The sequence below is a fragment of the Polypterus senegalus genome, chromosome 15 (assembly GCF_016835505.1).
Source record: "Polypterus senegalus isolate Bchr_013 chromosome 15, ASM1683550v1, whole genome shotgun sequence".
Lineage (NCBI taxonomy): Eukaryota > Metazoa > Chordata > Cladistia > Polypteriformes > Polypteridae > Polypterus > Polypterus senegalus.
In genome coordinates, this window is record NC_053168.1 from 95,675,083 (window position 1) to 95,693,709 (window position 18,627).

At 39.4% G+C, this 18,627-nt stretch overlaps 1 protein-coding gene across 49 annotated transcripts in view; it reads right to left on the bottom strand.

Moving 5' to 3' along the window:
• Window positions 1-18,627, bottom strand: part of rims2a (regulating synaptic membrane exocytosis 2a) — a 1,270,129-nt gene that overhangs the window by 514,692 nt on the left and 736,810 nt on the right. For 34 of the 49 annotated variants that reach the window (XM_039736790.1, XM_039736792.1, XM_039736793.1 and 31 more), the window contains 2 exons: window positions 11,137-11,345; window positions 6,201-6,320 (listed from right to left, as the gene is read on the bottom strand). In XM_039736790.1, the coding sequence (XP_039592724.1) occupies window positions 6,201-6,320; window positions 11,137-11,345 (329 nt within the window). Of the gene's footprint in view, window positions 1-6,200; window positions 6,321-11,136; window positions 11,346-11,449; window positions 11,518-18,627 lie in introns of all 49 variants that reach the window. The other 15 variants (XM_039736815.1, XM_039736813.1, XM_039736806.1 and 12 more) reach the window with 1 other exon arrangement.

An 18,627-nucleotide genomic window follows, 5' to 3' on the forward strand; every position in this document is an offset into this window, starting at 1 on the left:
TGATGTACTGATTCCCTGTCCAGGACCGATTCCTGCCAGCACTGCTGGGACAGACTAAGGACCCTCATACTTCTGTCTTAAAATAAGTGCATCTGATAACATACTAACATACATACTATATTCAAATACTATTTCACTCAAGTACAGAATTTTCTGGAACAAATACGTGAATGCCACAATCTGAAATAACTGATTCATAAATACCAATGTTAGACTTTAACTTCTATTGTCATACTTGTGCACTGGAAGTTTCTTTGGCTCCATTTTGAAACCAATTAATTTAATCATTTAAAGCAGAGTTAACTATTATAAAAGTTTATAGTAAGGCTGCTGAGACTATTCATTAATAGTCTGCAATTAAAACATAGATAGATAGATAGATAGATAGATAGATAGATAGATAGATAGATAGATAGATAGATAGATAGATAGATAGATAGATAGTGTCACACACGTGCGCATGGGAAACAACTGAAGGACCTAAACACTAGTAATTCTACGCCAGGCCAGGGGGGTGGCGGAGTGTACTGACTATCTCTCTCAGTCCCTTGCAGACTTTTCCCAGGAAATCCTGCCTGTTGCCGGCCCCAAAGATGATGTCACTTCTGGGCACGAGGACGCCACTCCCAGTTCCTGCACAGATGACGCTATTTCCCTTCCAGGTATTTAAAACTGCCATCTTGCCTCAGTACAGAAAGTTCTGTTCTAGACTCTGAACTAAGCACATTGTGCTACTAAAAACCAAGTTTTGCAGCCGATAAAATTATACTGGTGGCTGCCCCAACTGTTTATGATGTCTTCGACTCATTCTTGTTACAACAGACAGACAGACAGACAGACAGACAGACAGACAGACAGACAGAGAGAGAGAGAGATAGATAGATAGATAGATAGATAGATAGATAGATAGATAGATAGATAGATAGATAGATACTTTATTAATCCCAACAGATAAAAATGCATGTATAACAGACAATAACTTTGTATATTGTTAATATTTACCCCCCCTCCCAAGGTGGAATTGAAGAGTCACATAGTGTGGGGGAGGAACGATCTCCTCAGTCGGTCAGTGGAGCAGGACAGTGACAGCAGTCTGTCGCTGAAGCTGCTCCTCTGTCTGGAGATGATACTGTTCAGTGGATGCAGTGGATTCTCCATGATTGACAGGAGCCTGCTCAGCACCCGTCGCTGTGCCACAGATGTCAAACTGTCCAGCTCCGTGCCTACAATAGAGCCTGCCTTCCTCACCAGTTTGTCCAAGTGTGAGGTGTCTCTATTCTTTATGCTGCCTCCCCAGCACACCACTGCGTAGAAGAGGGAACTCGCCACAACCGTCTGATAGAACATCTGCAGCATCTTATTGCAGATGTTGAAGGACGCCAGCCTTCTAAGGAAGTATAGTTGGCTCTGTCCTCTCTTGCACAGAGCATCAGTATTGGCAGTCCAGTCCAATTTATCATCCAGCTGCACTCCCAGGTATTTATAGGTCTGTACCCACTGCACACAGTCACCTCTGATAATCCCGGGGTCCAGGAGGAGCCTGGGTCTCCTAAAATCCACCACCAGCTCCTTGGTTTTGCTGGTGTTCAGGTGTAAGTGGTTTGAGTTGCACCATTTAACAAAGTCCTTAATTATATTCCTATACTCCTCCTCCTGCCCACTCCTGATGCAGCCCACGATAGCAGTGTCGTCAGCGAACATTTGCACCTGCTATGACTTCGAGTTGTATTGGAAGTCCGATGTATATAGGCTGAACCGGGACCGGAGAATGTACAGTACCCTGCAGCGCTCCTGTGTTGCTAACCACAATGTCAGACCTGTAGTTCGCAAGACGCACATACTGAGGTCTGTCTGTAAGACAGTCCTCGATCCATACCACCAGGTATGAATCTACTCCTATCTCTGTCAGCTTGTCCCTAAAGAGCAGAGGTTGGATGGTGTTGAAGGCGCTAGAGAAGTCCAGAAAAATAATTCTTGCAGCACCACTGCTTCTGTCCAAGTTGGAGAGGGATCGGAATAGCAAATTGATGATGGCATCCTCCGTTCCCACCTTCTCCTGGTATGCGAACTGCAGAGGGTCGAGGGTGTGGCAGACCTGTGGCCTCAGGTGATGAAGCAGCAGCTTCTCCATTGTCTTCATCACATGTGAAGTCAGAGTGACAGGCTGGAAGTCATTCAGCTCACTAAGACGTGATACATTTGGGACTAGGGTGATGCAAAATGTTTTCCAAAGTCTCTGGACTCTCCCCTTTTCCAGGCTCAGTTTGAAGATGCGCTGTAGAGGACTCCCCAGCTCTAGCGCACAGACCTTCAGCAGTTGTGGCGATACTTCATCTGGACCCACTGTTTTGCTGGCACGAAGTCTCCTCAGCTCTCTGCTCACATGGGCTGCTGTAAATGTGGGTGGGGATGTCTCTCCTATGATGGTATCAGCAGAAGGATGGGTGGAAGGTGCAGTACTCTGAGGTGAGAGTGGGTTAGGGTGGTCAAACCTGTTAAAGAAGATGTTCATTTGGTTTGCTCTCACCACATCTCCCTCGATGGTGGCACCCCACTTCCAGCTGCAGCCAGTGATAATCTTCATCACATCCCACACTTCCTTCATGCTGTTATTCTGCAACTTCTGCTCCAGCTTACTCCTGTACTGCTCCTTCGCCGCCCTGAGCTGGACTCTTGAGTTCCTTCTGCACGCGCTTGAGTTCATGCTGATCACCGTCTTTAAAAGCCCTTTTCTTCTGGTTCAAAAGGCCCTTGATGTCACTTGTAATCCATGGCTTGTTGTTAGCATAGCAGCGTACTGTTCTTACTGGAACTACTACGTCCATACAGAAGTTGATGTAGTCAGTAGTGCAGTCAACAACCTCCTCAATGTTCTCACTATGTGACCCCTGCAGGATATCCCAGTCCGTAGTTCCAAAGCAGTCTCTGCCTCTGGGGACCACGTCCTGAATGAACGCGTGGTTGTAGGTAGCTCCCTAACTCTTGGTTTGTAGTGAGGCTGAAGCAGAACCAGGTTATGATCTGCTTTCCCAAGCGTTGTCTGCGTCTTTAAGATTTGCATACAGTAGGTCAATAATCCTATTTCCACGAGTGTTACAATCCACATGTTGGGAGAAGGCAGGTAATGTTTTGTCCAGCACATGGTTAAAATCTCCAGCGATTAGCACAAGCGCCTCAGGGTTCTGTGTTTGTAATTTAGCAACAGCGGAATGGATGATGTCACCCGCTATCGCCATGTCCGCCCAAGAAGGGATGTAAACAATAACAACAATGACATGTCCAGACTCTCTGGGCAAGTAATAGGGCAAGTTAACTAACGGCCAACAGTTCGATGTCCCTGCAGCAAGTGGAGAGTTTGACGTTTACATGTTCAGAGTTGCACCATCTTGTATTTACATAGAGAGCGAGTCCTCCTCCTTTCCGCTTCCCGCAGGTATTTGCGTCTCTATCCGCTCTAACTGTGCTAACGCCGGGTAGCTCCATGTTAGCATCTGGGATGGTAGTTGGTAGCCACGCTTTCCAAAAACACAACAAACTGCATTCTCTGTAGGTCGTGACATTTTTCACTAGTGCAGCCAGTTCATCCATCTTATTTGGTAGTGAGTTCACATTACCCAGGATCACAGAAGGCACCGAAGGCTTGAAACTCCACTTTCTCGCAAGCTGCTTCGCTTTTTGCTTAGCTCTGGCTCTTCTTACCTCGTCAGGGAAATAGGGAACCACACTGGCACAAGCATTTGTTCTCAGCACTTGAAGTTGACTACTTGAATAGACAAGTCTCGGTGTGTAAAAATCCATGTCCAAGTAGTAAAAAGTAGTAAAAAGTGTCCAAGGAACGAGTCCACATAAAAGAAAGTGATAGGAGTGATCAGTGAAATAGAGAAAAAAGGTAGAAAAGGTACACGGAGCTGCTGGAAAGGCTGCCACTCACAGCGGCGCCCGAGTCATGAATTCCATAAAAGTAGGCATCATATTTAGAATTTAAAACACAGCTGTACAACTCCATCTTTTAAATGATTAAATCAATTTTCAGTTTAGAGACTGATTTTAAAATCGTTCTTCTGAAATACACCCTACAACTTATAAAGCTATAAAAAGATGTTTGATTGAATAAAGTCTACCTGTAGTTTCCACTTTTAAGAAAGACAATGCTTCTTAGTCTGCTGCCTATTAAATTATGGTAAAAAAATGGTTCCTTTGGGGGCCACGGGTACAGAGCTTTGAAGCTCCACCCTGTAGGGGCCCATGGTCGCCGCCAGGGGGCGCCCCCATGCCTTTGGAGCCCTGGACCTCAGCACTTCCGCCAAACCAGGAAGTGCTGGGGGGAAGAAGAGCAGAGACACCCGGAGTGCTTCCAGGGATGCAGCCGGCACTTCTGCCACACAGGGGTGTGTCGGCAGGTGATTACCGGAATCCACCTGGAGCACATCCGGGTGATAATAAAAGGGGCCGCCTCCCTTCATTCGAGGCGAAAGTTGGGTGGAAGTGGACTGAGCTTGCAGGAGGAGGCAAGGAGGCGGTCTGATGAGGAGAATGAAGGCATTGTGTGGCCAGGACTTTGGGGACTTGAGGGGTTTGTGTGCACTTGACTTTTGTAAATAGTAATTGTAAATAAACGTGTGGTGGTGGAAAACAACATGTCTGCCTGTCTGTGTCCGTGTCACGTTCATATTGATTTACGACCAAAATTTTTATTTTGACTTATGACCAACATCTTGTGTTACGACCCGAATGTGGTCACGTGTATCCGCTTGTGCGATTGTAAACAAACATCCGAGAGCGTTCGTAAGTGTCAGTCGGAGCCCAGATACATGTGTTTGTGGGCGTAATTTCGGTCAGTGCAGTGATTTATCTATAATATATATATATATATATATATATATATATATAATTCACTACGACCATGGCAAGCAAGATGCATAATTGCTAAAGAAGGAAGAGAAGGTAACGAAGGTAAAGAGGGCGATTGTTAAGGGATGTTAGCTAGCGGGCTGGTGTGGCACATGATGATGTCATCAGGCTGAGTCAGCACCAGCTTGTTTTGGAGTGTATTATTACAGCAGTTCACAACATGACCAGCTTTGAACTCAGTGCTCGACTACTGTCATTATTAACTTAAGAAACAGCGATCACAATCGAAACGAAGAAGGAAATTTTGCCGGAAATATGAGAGTGGTGTTCGTGTGACCGATCTCGCTAATATGTACAGCATGTCGAAATCCACCATCTCGACAATTTTACAAAGAAAAGATTTGCATAAGGAGGCTCCTTCTAAAAAATAACCACCTTCCGTTTCATTCTCCTCCTCCTCCCTTCCTGCAGCCCAAAGATAAATTAAATGGTGAGTACAGTGTGAAATTGTTGTTTCTGGTTGGCTACGCACTTTTTATAACTATTTGGTTAGTATATTAGAAAAAGTATTGGTGTTTTTGGTAAATTATGCACATTATACAACTCTTTTTTATTATAAAAAGGTTAAGTAAGTGTTGCTGTGGGAGGTTCGAAGCGTATTATGGGTATTTCCATTATTTCTTATGGGAAAAATAGTCTTGACTTACAACTAACTTGAGTTACAACCAGCCCTCGCGAACGAATTGAGTTCGTAAGTCAAGGGTCCACTGTATATAGAATTCTTAGTGTTTGGGATTGTCCAGCTTCAGGACACAGCTAAGAAATAAGACCAAAAGGAGAAAGCAACATATTTCCGATTTAGAAATACAGTATTACAGCATATACTTAGTAGTTTTAAACCAACAAATAGTAAAGATAAATCAAAAATCTGAAGGGAATATGTAATTTTTAAAACCTTTTTGACCCATATTTCAAAAGACATACACGTTTTTTAAACTGTTTAGAAATCTGAAAGAAAATTAGGATATAGTATAGTAGCACTTTGATAGTAGAGGGCTTACCTTTGGAAAGCAGATATCTTAACTACTGACATTTTCAGTTTTTCAGGGTACTATCTTATGATTTTCTTTTCTATTTTAAATACCTGAATCTATTTCTCTATGCTGCATAGTCAGTCAAAATACTGCAGATCACTTCTTAAATACAGATTTAATATGTTGTTATAAAATAAGCATTCTTGATGATAAGCATGACAATAAAAATTACAGTGAATTAGTTAAGCAGATATTAAGTAAGATAACACAGGTACAGTATAGTTACTGCCAAAGAAAAATGAACTGTTAACTAACCTTTAATCCCAGCAATGCTCCTGAGTCTCTAGGCACACTTCCATCTTTCAGGCGTTTGTTAAGCAAAATCCGCCCTATTAGACGATCCCCATCTTTGGATGGCTGCCATGTCACTGGGTGCTATGAGGTCAAAGCAACAACATATCATGTATTTTACAGGTAATAGGAATACTGCTGATATATGACAAAAAAGCCGAGTTTCTCAAATGCAAAAAATATATATGACCAAACATAAAGATTACACAATAACCTTTAATCAGCTGGGGACCAAAAAGAAAGTTTTTTTATCATCAGTCTCTAAAAAGGCCTTAATAGAAGAAAAGTGATGATTGGTCAAATTTGGAGCAGCTTTCTGACTTTTCCATTTTTTCCCTCATATTTCATATTGCAGTCTGAAACAATTTTATTTTGTACATGCTCACACAACATACAGTTGATGCTAAACCTGTCTTGCTTCTAAAGAGTGATACAGTATATTTTATTATCTAAAAGAAAACAGAACAATTACTGGAGGAACCTAATATGTTTTGACAAGAGAGAATCTTATATATAAACATCTAAGCCTGGAAGTGTGTGTGTGTCTTTCTGTCCGGCCTGGAAGTGTGATGGTACAGCATGAAGTTCAAAGAGCCAGCAAGGCGGATTTAAATAGTTTCTAGGAGCCCGGGCTTTTTACAGCATGTGATAAATAAAAGACATAAGAAAATTTCTAAAACTCTCCTGGTCTACTTAAGTATTTTGTTATATTACTTTTTATAAACTAAATACAATGTTAACATATGCAACTGGTGAAAGTTGCTCTTCTTTTGTTCTCCTTATACATATTACATAAACAGATATCTTATATCATCTGAAAAATATTTGACCAAAAACCAAAAACACAAACATATTTGGAAATTACTCTTACAATTTTTGCTTCTCGTTTAATTCAGGATCTGCAGTATCTTCTCACAGTAAACATATATTTGATATTATATATAAACATATATATATATATATATATATATATATATATATATATATATATATATATATATATATATATATATATATATATATATATATATATATATATATATATTTAGTAAAGTGGAAGGATTTCTCCACATGAGGAATCAAGTCCTGATAGTCCTATCTATCACAATTATATCTCTCAGACAAGACTAACAGTAACCCACAATAAAACAATCCATGTACAACTGTATGCACTAGCATCAAAATGGTGATAACTGCCCCCTTTTAAAATGTTTACAAAATTTATATCCATCCATCCATTTACTTAATTTAGGCACCTACCATTTCATGGCAACATTGAGAAAAATGCAAGAATCAGCCCTGAAAGTGATACAAAGTTCACTTTGTGGCAAATTCATATAGGGCCAAGTTAAATTCACCTTTTAAGGTAACCTGTATTTAGTATGTGGGAGTAAATTCAAGTACCTAAAACAAGAAGATGAACATGGAAAAGAAAAGAGCATACAAATTTAACATACATGATATGGCAGCTGCACCCACCACTTTGCCATTGTGCCAAAAAATAATGAAAATCCTTGTGGGAACAAAATATTTTACTTGACATTACTGCTGTATATAGATAGGACTGCATTCAGTAATGAAAGATAATTGATTTATGATAAAAATTGACTTTGCTTGTATCTTTCAAGTTTCAACACAATCATAATTTAATTTTAAATTTAACTGCAAAACCAAAAATGGTAGTGGTGTTTTAAACTGTATTTAGAATACTATACAATGCACCTGAAATATTAACATCTTACTGTTGTGATACATAAACTGTATTAAGCAGACCTCTACCATAAGATTTCAGGATGACTAAATCAATCATTAGGAGAGTAAAGCAATGGACAGAGCTGTAAAGATAAGATCTAGTATGTTGAGGGCAGGTGTAACACATAGATGTTTTGCATGAACCTGAAGGCTACACTGATGTGTGACAAGCAAATGGCCATAATATATCACTGTACTGTTACAGCAATTTGAATCTAGATTAATTCCAATAGGGGCAGCACAGTAGTAAACTGGTAGCATTATTGAGAATTTTTGATCATGGATCAATATGCCTTATTATTAGTTTTAGTGTTTTTAGGTAGGAAAAGCCTGGCCTGGAGCAGCTTTAAAAGGACACCATTTATTTTGTTAGAGTGGCCTCTTGTCTGCCTGTCCTTCTCACTTGCTTTGTTTCGAGTTTCTGTGAGCCAAGCTGTGAACCAAGGTTATTATGTTCTCTGAGGAAGCAAGCAGAAAGATTTTCTTTAGAGAATACAGGTGCTAAGCATCCTATTGATAGAAGACTAAACAAACTGCGTGCAGGGTCTTTTGTCTATGTGAGCATCATCAAGTTCTTAAACGAGAACCCTGAATACAATAAGGACTGATTGAGGTCATTTATGTTAGGTAAAATGCCTAGAGGGGGCTGGGTGGTCTCATGGCCAGGAACCCCTGCAGATTTTATTTTTTTCTCCAGCTGTCTTAAGTTTTTTTTTTTTTTGTTTGTTTTTTCTGTCCTCCCTGGCCATCAGACCTTATTTTTATTCTATGTTAATTAGTATTGCCTATTTTTAACTCTTATTTATTTTGTCTTTCTTTTCTTTCTTCATCATGTAAAGCTCTTTGAGCTATATCATTTGTATGAAAATGCAATATATAAAAAAATGTCGTTGTTGTTCAATAAAGGGTAAGCTCTCAAGCTAGCTCTCAAATGGCATTTAGAAGTATTAGGGCTCATCAAAACTTTAGGCAATAAAATTAAAATACAATTTATTATGATATTAGTTAGTTTGAGCACTATAGGGGCTTAAGAGCTGATTGTCGAAAGTTAGGGACTTTTTCCTGAATGTGCCTGTGACATAAACAGTAGCTTGGCCTCTGTCAGACCACTGTGCAACTGCATGCCAAGCCTTAAGAGCGCTGTTGCCTGCAGCCGTAGACTCTTATATTAGCATGAACATTTATATTTAATTTGGCTAGCATTTAAGTTTATATGCCAATGCTTTTTTATACATCTTAGTGATAATAATAAAAAGATACAGTAGCACGTATTTGTTAGCTTAAAGAGCAATTGTTAAAGTCTTGTCCTTTTTCTTTTCTTTCTCTCAAGCATGAAGCACTATGCCAAGGTTGTTTGTAGCTTGGCCCTTATCAGTGAAGCTGTGCACTGACGCTCACTGGCACAAATGCCTATTATGTTAGCCTTAGCCTTACAGGATGCTAGTGGAAGAAGCAATCATTTATTGAATTATTAATTAGATGGATTGGGAAGAAGACTGTTATTGGGATGTCTACTGGACAAGGGTTGGGATGAAGATTATTATGTTGATGTCTACCGGGGCAAGGGTATTGTTATGAGAATGTCTGGAACACCAGGTGATTGTTATAAGAAAAGGTACTGAATGAGGTCATTATCATGAGAAACCCTGTACAGTAGATGATGGGAAACTAATGTGAGAGGGTAGCACTTTGTGATAAGAACTGTAATATACAGTATTCGGGACTCACCAAACACTCAGGGCTCACTTCATGAACTGAGACAGGCTTTATGTGCTCTGCAATTGCTTCCTGTTCCGTGCAATAAAGCCTAAATTCTAACTGCCTATCTGAAGATTGTGCTAATTTTTTCTGAAGATTTCTCCACAACATGCCTTGCAGGAAGGAGATCAGGGTTCATTTCCTGGGTCCTCCATGGGTGGAGCGTGCATGTTCTTCCCCTGTCTACATGTATTTCCTCCATGTGCTCTGGTTTCCTCCCACAGTCCACAAACACACTTAGGTTACACACATTAGTGATGCTAAATTAGTCATAGTAGATATGTGGTATGTGTGTTCCCCTGAGATGTAATTGTTCCTACCTACCTTGCAGCCTATGCCTTTGGTATCCTGTGACCCTGCTCAGGATTAAGCGGACTTAGAAAATGGTATAGTATTTATTTCAATGTGCAATTCTGGAGAAATTCTTAACATTAACAATGTTAATCATAGCTGCAATCCACACACACCAGCTCAGATTTATGTAAAAAATGTGTATCGACCTCAGGGTGTTTTTTTTTATTGTGCAAAAATTACAAAATGCGCATGAACTAATTTCTTTAACTTTTAAAAAAATCAAAGTTTTCTTTATTCCAAAGATTATTTTTTATTACAAGACTAAAGCCATTGCTGTCAATTAACTTTGCTTAAACTGGTTCTGTGTAATCATATGTTTGTAAGTCAAAGCAAAATTTAAAACAGTGTTGAAATCCACACATATTAAGCAAATGCAAAGGGCAAATAGTTTCCCACTTCTAACCTTTAAATTAATTATTCAAAACATTAATTTCACAGATGCCTAAAGAACAATAAAACAGTGGAAAAAAACAGAAATAAAGACTTTTAATGCAACAAGAACAGAATCAACATGCTACTGCACAAAAAATAAAGATATGACAGTGGAAGGGAAAAAGAAAAACACAATATTGTCAGTGTAAAATAAAAAACAATAATCTTTTTTACTTAGATTATAAATCTATGGCTGCTCTTTCAAGTGGCTAACCTTGTTGTAGGAGACTGAACACAGTGGGTGACGCCTATCTGAGCAAAATATAACCCTAAAAATGTAGCAAAATGGTAACTACTGTATACAGCAACAACATAACAAATTCAGAAATGAGCATCATGCAAGTGCAGAATTGAGAATTTCTGAGTGCCACCACAAATAAAAAGCAAAGCAAGCAAGGTGTTCTTCATGTTCCTTAAGAACCCAGTTGGTGGAGTTAAGGTATCTGAAAAACCCTATGCCTTTTATATTTTTTCCCAATTACAATGAGTGACAGAGATCATACGAAGACCAGATGAGGAAGCTGACAAATAAATAAAATAAATAGATAGATAGATAAATAAATAAATGAAGTCAACAAAAATGCAGGCTATATAATCTCAGTACCTTCTCACTATGGCTATGCTCCTCGTTTAGGGTTGTGCTACTGCATGTATCTACCCCAGAGTCTTTAATCTGAGGTTCAGACCATTCCAAATCCTCTTCCAAAGAGTGGCCCCCAAAGCGCACCATTTTCTTTTGTCTCTCTGACAGGGTGTTTGAGTCCGACAAAAATGCCTGCTCACTAGTTTTTCTTTTTCCCCTTTGACTGTCGCCTATAGGTATGGGATAAAAAAAGAAAACATGCAGAGGTGTAAATAAAACAAAGAAAAAGTGAAATGACAAAGGAAACTGAAGGGTAAGGCTCCACATGTCTCACCAAAGACATTGGGGATGCCTCACTGCTATGCCACGATGCATGGTCCCACCAGTTGCCATCCATGTCCCCTGTAAGAAAGACAAGAAAGTACAGCAGAGAAAAGGTGAGCTAAGGCAGATGGCACATATTCCTGTACAATGCATAATAGAAATTGAAAATTAAACTTTGTGATTTCTTTCTCAAATTCTCTAACTAAAGAAAATAGTTAAAAGTGACAAAAGTATTAATCACTCTCTCCAAGGACTGAAATGGAAGTGGAAGATGGTTGACCATGAGCTTGCAATGTGTTGATGAAGAACTCCGGGCCCTTCAGACTCAGATTCAGCAACTCCTTGCCAGACAGACACAACTTAGGGATCTTAAAGCTCACCTGCGAAAAGAGACCTCCTCAGCAGCTGAGACTTAAACAACTTGTCTCTACGCAGCAACATCAATCCCGAGCTAAGCTGCTGGCTCACTATTGCAAGTGAGCTTTACACCTGGCTCCTATTAGGCATGATGACACTGAAGGAACCTGGCTGCTTCAACATTGCGGGCAGAAGCCCAAGGCCAGATCACCTCCATCAGCTCAGGAAAACATTTAAATCCATAACTGCTTTCACCATCTCTCCTGGCAGACCTTGGTGATGTAGTCATTATAGTGAATTCAGTTGTACACAGACTCTATATTTCATGCTTTAAACATAAATCTCTTCTTTTTTGTTTTCCCAGAACATGAGTTTGAGACACCACAAGAAAAGCACCAAAAGTCTTCAAGAAGCACAAGGAAAGGGCTGTTGGAACTTCATATTCAATGCAGGCGTGCACAACATTCAATATCAACATTTAGAGGTTCTAAACTTCACAGCAATAATCCAGGCAACAAATGAAACGACCTGGGCTGCAAGAATCATCTTTTCAGGTCCTTTGCCTTTGGATAAAAGGTTGAATGAAGCCTACAGTCCACTACTGTCCTTGAACAACTGGTTGAGAGGCTTCTGTAAGAGACAGAACATCGGCTTTGTGGACAATTGGGATATTTTCTGGGAAGGAGAGTGTCTTCAGACGAGATGGTCTGCATCCTAAAAGATTTGTCACCAGGGTCCTCTCCCACAATATCCATCCATCCATTATCCACGCCGTTATATCCTAACACAGGGTCACGGGGGTCTGCTGGAACCAATCCCAGCCAACACAGGGCACAAGGCAGGAACAAATCCCGGGCAGGGCGCCAGCCCACCACAGGGCACACCCACACACCAAGCACAATTTTGGATAGCCAATGCACCTAACCTGCATGTCTTTGGACTGTGGGAGGAAACCAGGGCACCCAGAGAAAACCCACGCAGACACGGGAAGAACATGCCAACTCATGAGAACTCAGGTCCCCTTACTGCGAGGTAGCAGAGCTACCACTGCACCACCATGCTGCCCCCTCCCGCAACATGTCAGAGGTAATCTGTCTTTCATGACTATGTAATTTTAGTCCTAATGTTTTCTTTAATGCCGTTGTAGGATATGATAATTCTGTACTGAGCTCATCATTAGATGTGCACTGCATTAGTAATATAACAACTAACCATAGTCTAACTAAAAAACCCGGACAAAGTGGTATAAATGCAAATAATTTCATTACCATTTCTCCTATAGATGTGCACTGTATTAGAACTATAACAACAGATTTTGGATTGAAGAATAAACCTGCACAAAGCAGTATTAGCAAGAATAGCCTTATTACTATTTCAAGCTGCCATAACACTTCGATTCAGCTCTGCTCTTCTGAGACTTTAAATAAGGCTCTGCTAAATATTACAGCATTAACCAGCAAGTCCTTTTTCATTAACAATCTTATCAGTGATAGGAAAATCGACTTTCTTTCACTAAGTGAAACATGGTTTAGCTCAGATGGTGCTGCAGTATTAATTGAAGCAGCACCTCTGAATTACAGCTTTGCCTATTTGTTTTGACAAGGTAAAAAAAGGCAGCAGTTTAGTGAGTATTTACTTGAGCCAACAGTAAAAGTTATGGTTTTGTTGCTTTCATGACTTTTGAGTATACTGCCATTGTTATTCAAGGAGTCTCTCAGTCTCTCATTGATAGACCTCCAAAATGTAATGTGTCTTTTATTGAGGAATTCTCAGACTTGGTATTTATAATAACAACGAATTATGACTGGTTTCTAATTGTAGACAATTTTAACTTTCAAGTGGACAAACCTTGTGACCCTAAAGCAAGAGAATTCTTGAACGTACTGAATTCGTTTGATCTGAGTCAGCATGTCAGCCAGTCCACACATAATGGAGAACACATGCTGGATTTAGTGATTTTAAAGGAATTAAAAGTTACATGAGGCAGGTTGCGGATGTTTGTATTTCAGACCATTTTTACTTATTATTTAATGCAGAAATACTGATAACTACAGCTAATGAAAAGTACATTGTTAAAAAACTTTATTTTGGTACACCTACAGCTTGAATGTTTACTAATATTCTAAACAATCAGTTGTAGTGCTTTAATAATGCTAATAGGGTAAATAGTAAAGTGGACAATGTTAATTCTAAAGTAACAGCTGCAGTAGATATAGTTATGAGGGGCCAAACAGGCCATAAATCATATATTTCTGTGTGTAATCTATTGGTTTACGTGTGAAAACTATTGGTTTATGAATATTTACTATCGGTTTGCGTGCATACTTAATTGGTTTGCCTGTGTACAATACTAGTTTCATTCATATGAACTATATTGGTTCGTGTCCATATATTATCGGTTTGTGCGTGAACTATATCCGTTTGTACGTGCATACCACTGGCTTGCATATGAACTATATTGATTTGCATGTGTATATCACTGGTTCCAGTACGTTTGTTATTGGTTTGTGAGTGAACTGCATTGGTTTTCGGTTGAATGTTATATGAACTATATTGGCTTGCGTTCTGTGACGGTCTAACAGTGGATTTGCGTATGCACTATATTGGTTTCATGTGGGTAACCTGTCGATTTTGCACTTGAACTCTATTGGTTGTATGTGTGCAATATGTCGGTTTCGCGTATAAAACATATTGGTTATGCGTGCGCACCCTATCGCAACTCTGTGTATGAACTATATCGGTTCTGCGTGTGAACTATATTGGTTGTTCACGTGAACTTCAGAGAAAATGGGCGGAGCAAGAAACAGGAACTCAAGGTAGTGATGGGCGGAGTGAAGCCTCATGAAGCATCAAAACGTTTGAAGCAATTGTGTCGGAAATCGTATCGAAGCTTCGAAGCATTTGACACTCACCTCTCTTGTGACCCCTCCTGGCCATTTTCATTAACATTACACAAACTCATGATCCACTTCAATGACGTCTGTTATAACTCTTATTGCTTTTATTTTTTCGCTGCTACAGACTGACAACGAAGAGAAGGGTTCGTCAGCAACTTCTAGTGTCTGATGTCTAACAAATATAAATATATATATATAACTAACGCCGACAAGCAGAATGTACTATACGATAGCAAGAGTTAAACAAAATAAGACGCCTCATTCATGGATTCCCGGCTCTTTCAATTAGTATTTACTTTTGCACTGTATCATTATAATCGCTCCTGTTATTAGTATTACAATTAACCTTCATCTTTTCTTGAGATCACATTTAATAGCCTTAAATATTTTCTTTGGCTTGACTTAATTAAAATGGAGTAGACGAAAAATAAAGGTTTATCCCTGTACTTTGCCATGATATAGGTAAGCACATTTGAGAAAGAAAAGGTGAAATCCTTAAATCAGTTGTTATTATTCGATCAAGTATTGAAATATTTCATTTATTAATACTTTACAATATTTTGTGGAGCACGAAAGTAACGAATTAGCTACAAAGAAATGACGCGGTCAATAGCTCAACTAACTAAGGTGGTTGCTTTTCAAATTCTGAGCATAGTGCTAGCCCGCGTTCGATTCGACTTAAAGACTCATTAAAATTAACAATAATAAGAAAATGATCAGAATTGAAATCTTTATAACCAATCTGAACTAAATAATTTTGAGAGATACTGTGGAAGGATCGCATAAGAGATCTGTTCGGGAATCACCAAAATCGCCATCAACGTGCGATGTCTAATTGCGGATGGCAGCTCACGTATTTACATTAATGCATTTCTATTCATTGCCATTTGACGTCCATGAACCCCTCCATTGAATAAGGCAGTGGTTCTCAACAAGGGGGGCGCGAAGATGTGAAAAAAAGAAAACATCTGTGGGAACCAAAACAAATTAGCTTAAACTACATTCTGATAATAGAACAATAAATACTGTACAGAGTTAGGTAAATGTCGATAAAAGTTAAGTAGATATAATCAAATATGCATCTACATTTCAAAAAATGTTAAGGGGGGGGCGATTAAAACTGTTATGAAAACTCGGGTCGCAAATACTTAAAGGATGAGAAACACTGGAATAAGATGATAACAAACCCACTGTGGTAGATCAGGTTGAATTTGCTCTGCTGCGCCAAACATTCAAAGGTGTCAATCCGGAGCACATCAGAGAGGCTGAGAGACACGGCACAGATCAGTCACCGGCACACAGACTCACGCGGGGCACTCCAATGTGTGCAGTGCACATATCAAGGTCGGCATTAAAGATTGAGTGCTGAGGCAACAAAAAGCAGCGGGATAAACACATCTGGACCTGCTGTTGAAAAAGCATTTGCTTTTAACAACAGTATCCCTCCCTCATGAACACATCTTCAAGGTCCGAACAGGTGATCAGTAAAAAGTTTTTTAGTCACAGTACAGTGTAATAATAAAACATTTCCTAAAACATATAGTTGTCCAGTCTGCATCATTCCTAAGCAATCTTCCAGTAATAGAGGCGCAATCCCTGTTACTAACTCATTAACACTCAAAGTAAGAACACATTCCACCTTATCAATTTAATATTTAAAAATTTAAACCGCTAAACCCACCATCAACAACTACAAAAACAGTTGAAATCGTTACTCAAATATTTTTTTTGTTATAGACATAAAACAAGATGCACGTTTCCATTTGATATATCTTTACTAGTGTTCTCGCCTTGCTCGCTTCCGGTCCACGCTGGAATTTGCTGTTTAATTAAAAAAAAAAAAAATCAGACTCTTTTGGGTCGTAATTCACAGGGGGTAGACGTGGGACCCAAACCCACGAATGCTTTATTATGAAGCGGTAATGCTACCGCTGCACCACTACTATTTTCAGGGGGATGGTATATAATGTATGTTTTTTAATGTATACATGTATGTATGCACTGACTTCGAAAACAATTATATATAGATGTATACTATATGACATACCTTCAGTGTTGCATGAAAACGTTGCATGAGGCGAAGAATGGATATTTATGAGAGTATTATAGTGAGAGATGTGTCGTCACCCGTATTGCTAAAGCTCTTCTTTGCAGCATTATGCATTCAACAATTCGGCGTTTGTATGATGTATAATTTATAATTTTATTTTTTGTCACAACATATTATCGGGCACGATCATTTAACATGTATTGATCATCTACAAACTTTTATTTCAATGGGAATTCTGTTGAGTTTTTTAACTCTGTTGATGCCATATGTAGCCTACTTCAAACGGGAGCTCGTTGAACAAATAATGAGTGGAAGCTTTGCGCAGAGTACTGAGATTGCGTCATGACGGGCTTTGAACGGGTCTCCGAAGCCTCAGACATGCGTACTAGTGAGATGATGACGGAGCTACTGAAGCCTCAGACATGCGTACTACTGAGATGATGACGAGGCTACTGAAGCCTCAGACATGCGTACAAATGAGATTGCGTCATGACAGGCTTTGAACGGGGCACCGAAGCCTCAGACATGCGTACTACTGAGATGATGACGAGGCTACTGAAGCCTCAGACATGCGTACTACTGAGATGATGAGGCTACTGAAGCCTCAGACATGCGTAGTCGAGATTGGATCATGATAGGGCTTCGAGCAGACATGGTCACTGGTTACTGAATCTTTGTAAAGCCTCAGCACACTGAAAGGCATTGACCTCTTAATTTTGAGAGTCTATCTGACACTTAACTCTCTAGTTATATTTTGTAATTCGTATTGACATTACACATTTCAGTTGATATGGTTAAGCTACAATTCAGGTAGTTGCTGAGAATTAATTATTGTTCTTGTGGATTGCTGTGATTTCCTTTGTCTGATACATAGTGTCAAAGATATATTGTCATATATTAACTTTATATATATATGAAAAGATTAGGTAAATCGTTCAACCTTTTATGGAACACTTAATTTTGTTCAAAACCGTCGTCATATAGTATACATCTATACATATAATTTTTTCGTCTTCATTAGGAGAATACAACAATGATACTCTCGTATCAATTAAACCATTTTAACGTGCATATGTCAAACAACATATTTCATCCGCCGCAGTAAGAACAGTAGTAGTAGTTCAGTTGTGCAGAGCTCGTTAATTATCCGGATTAGGTGGCTCAGTGGTGTTGTCGCTCAGGTTCGTCGCTGATCCTCCTCTTGTGAAAGTTTTTTCTATTCCTCCATTTAACAAGCTTGGACGGATAGCGAGCGAATCGAGCTATCGAGGGAAGGTTGGGCCACCGTAGTCGGGCAGGTGGCACACGCCCCTAATTATATTGTGTATGTAAAGAGTTTCACTGTAAAATGTAATAAACTTCATATTTGTGTGTTTGGAGACCCAGGTGTCGTACTGAATTTGTATTGTAGAAAAATAAACTACTGTCCATTATGCCTAAATGTGTCTTTTCGTGTCTGATCGCTATATGGCACTTCCAACTTGGGACAATTCGCTATAAACAGTTTCAGCCAACCAGCCTTCTAAACATGCAGAACGACAGTGTGAACCTTAATTGTTGCGGCGCAGCATCTTCGTTTCAGTCAGTCATTGTCCTGTTAGACTATTTACTGTTAAGTGCTGCTTGAGCTACCGTTTATAGTACAACAGGTGGCCTACGTAGTTCTTAAATCGATATTGAAATGCACACACAAGTCTCCTAAATTATTTATTGAAATGCCTACATTTACAGTGTCCGTTTTAGGAAGTCGTAGTTTTTACTTGTTCCCGTTATTAGGAATTATAATTTCTCAGTGTCACATATTATTCGTTACTACTCGCGAGTCCCGTATCATTGAGATTCTGTTTTATATTCTGTATAAGGAAACTTTTAAAAGTAGCGTTG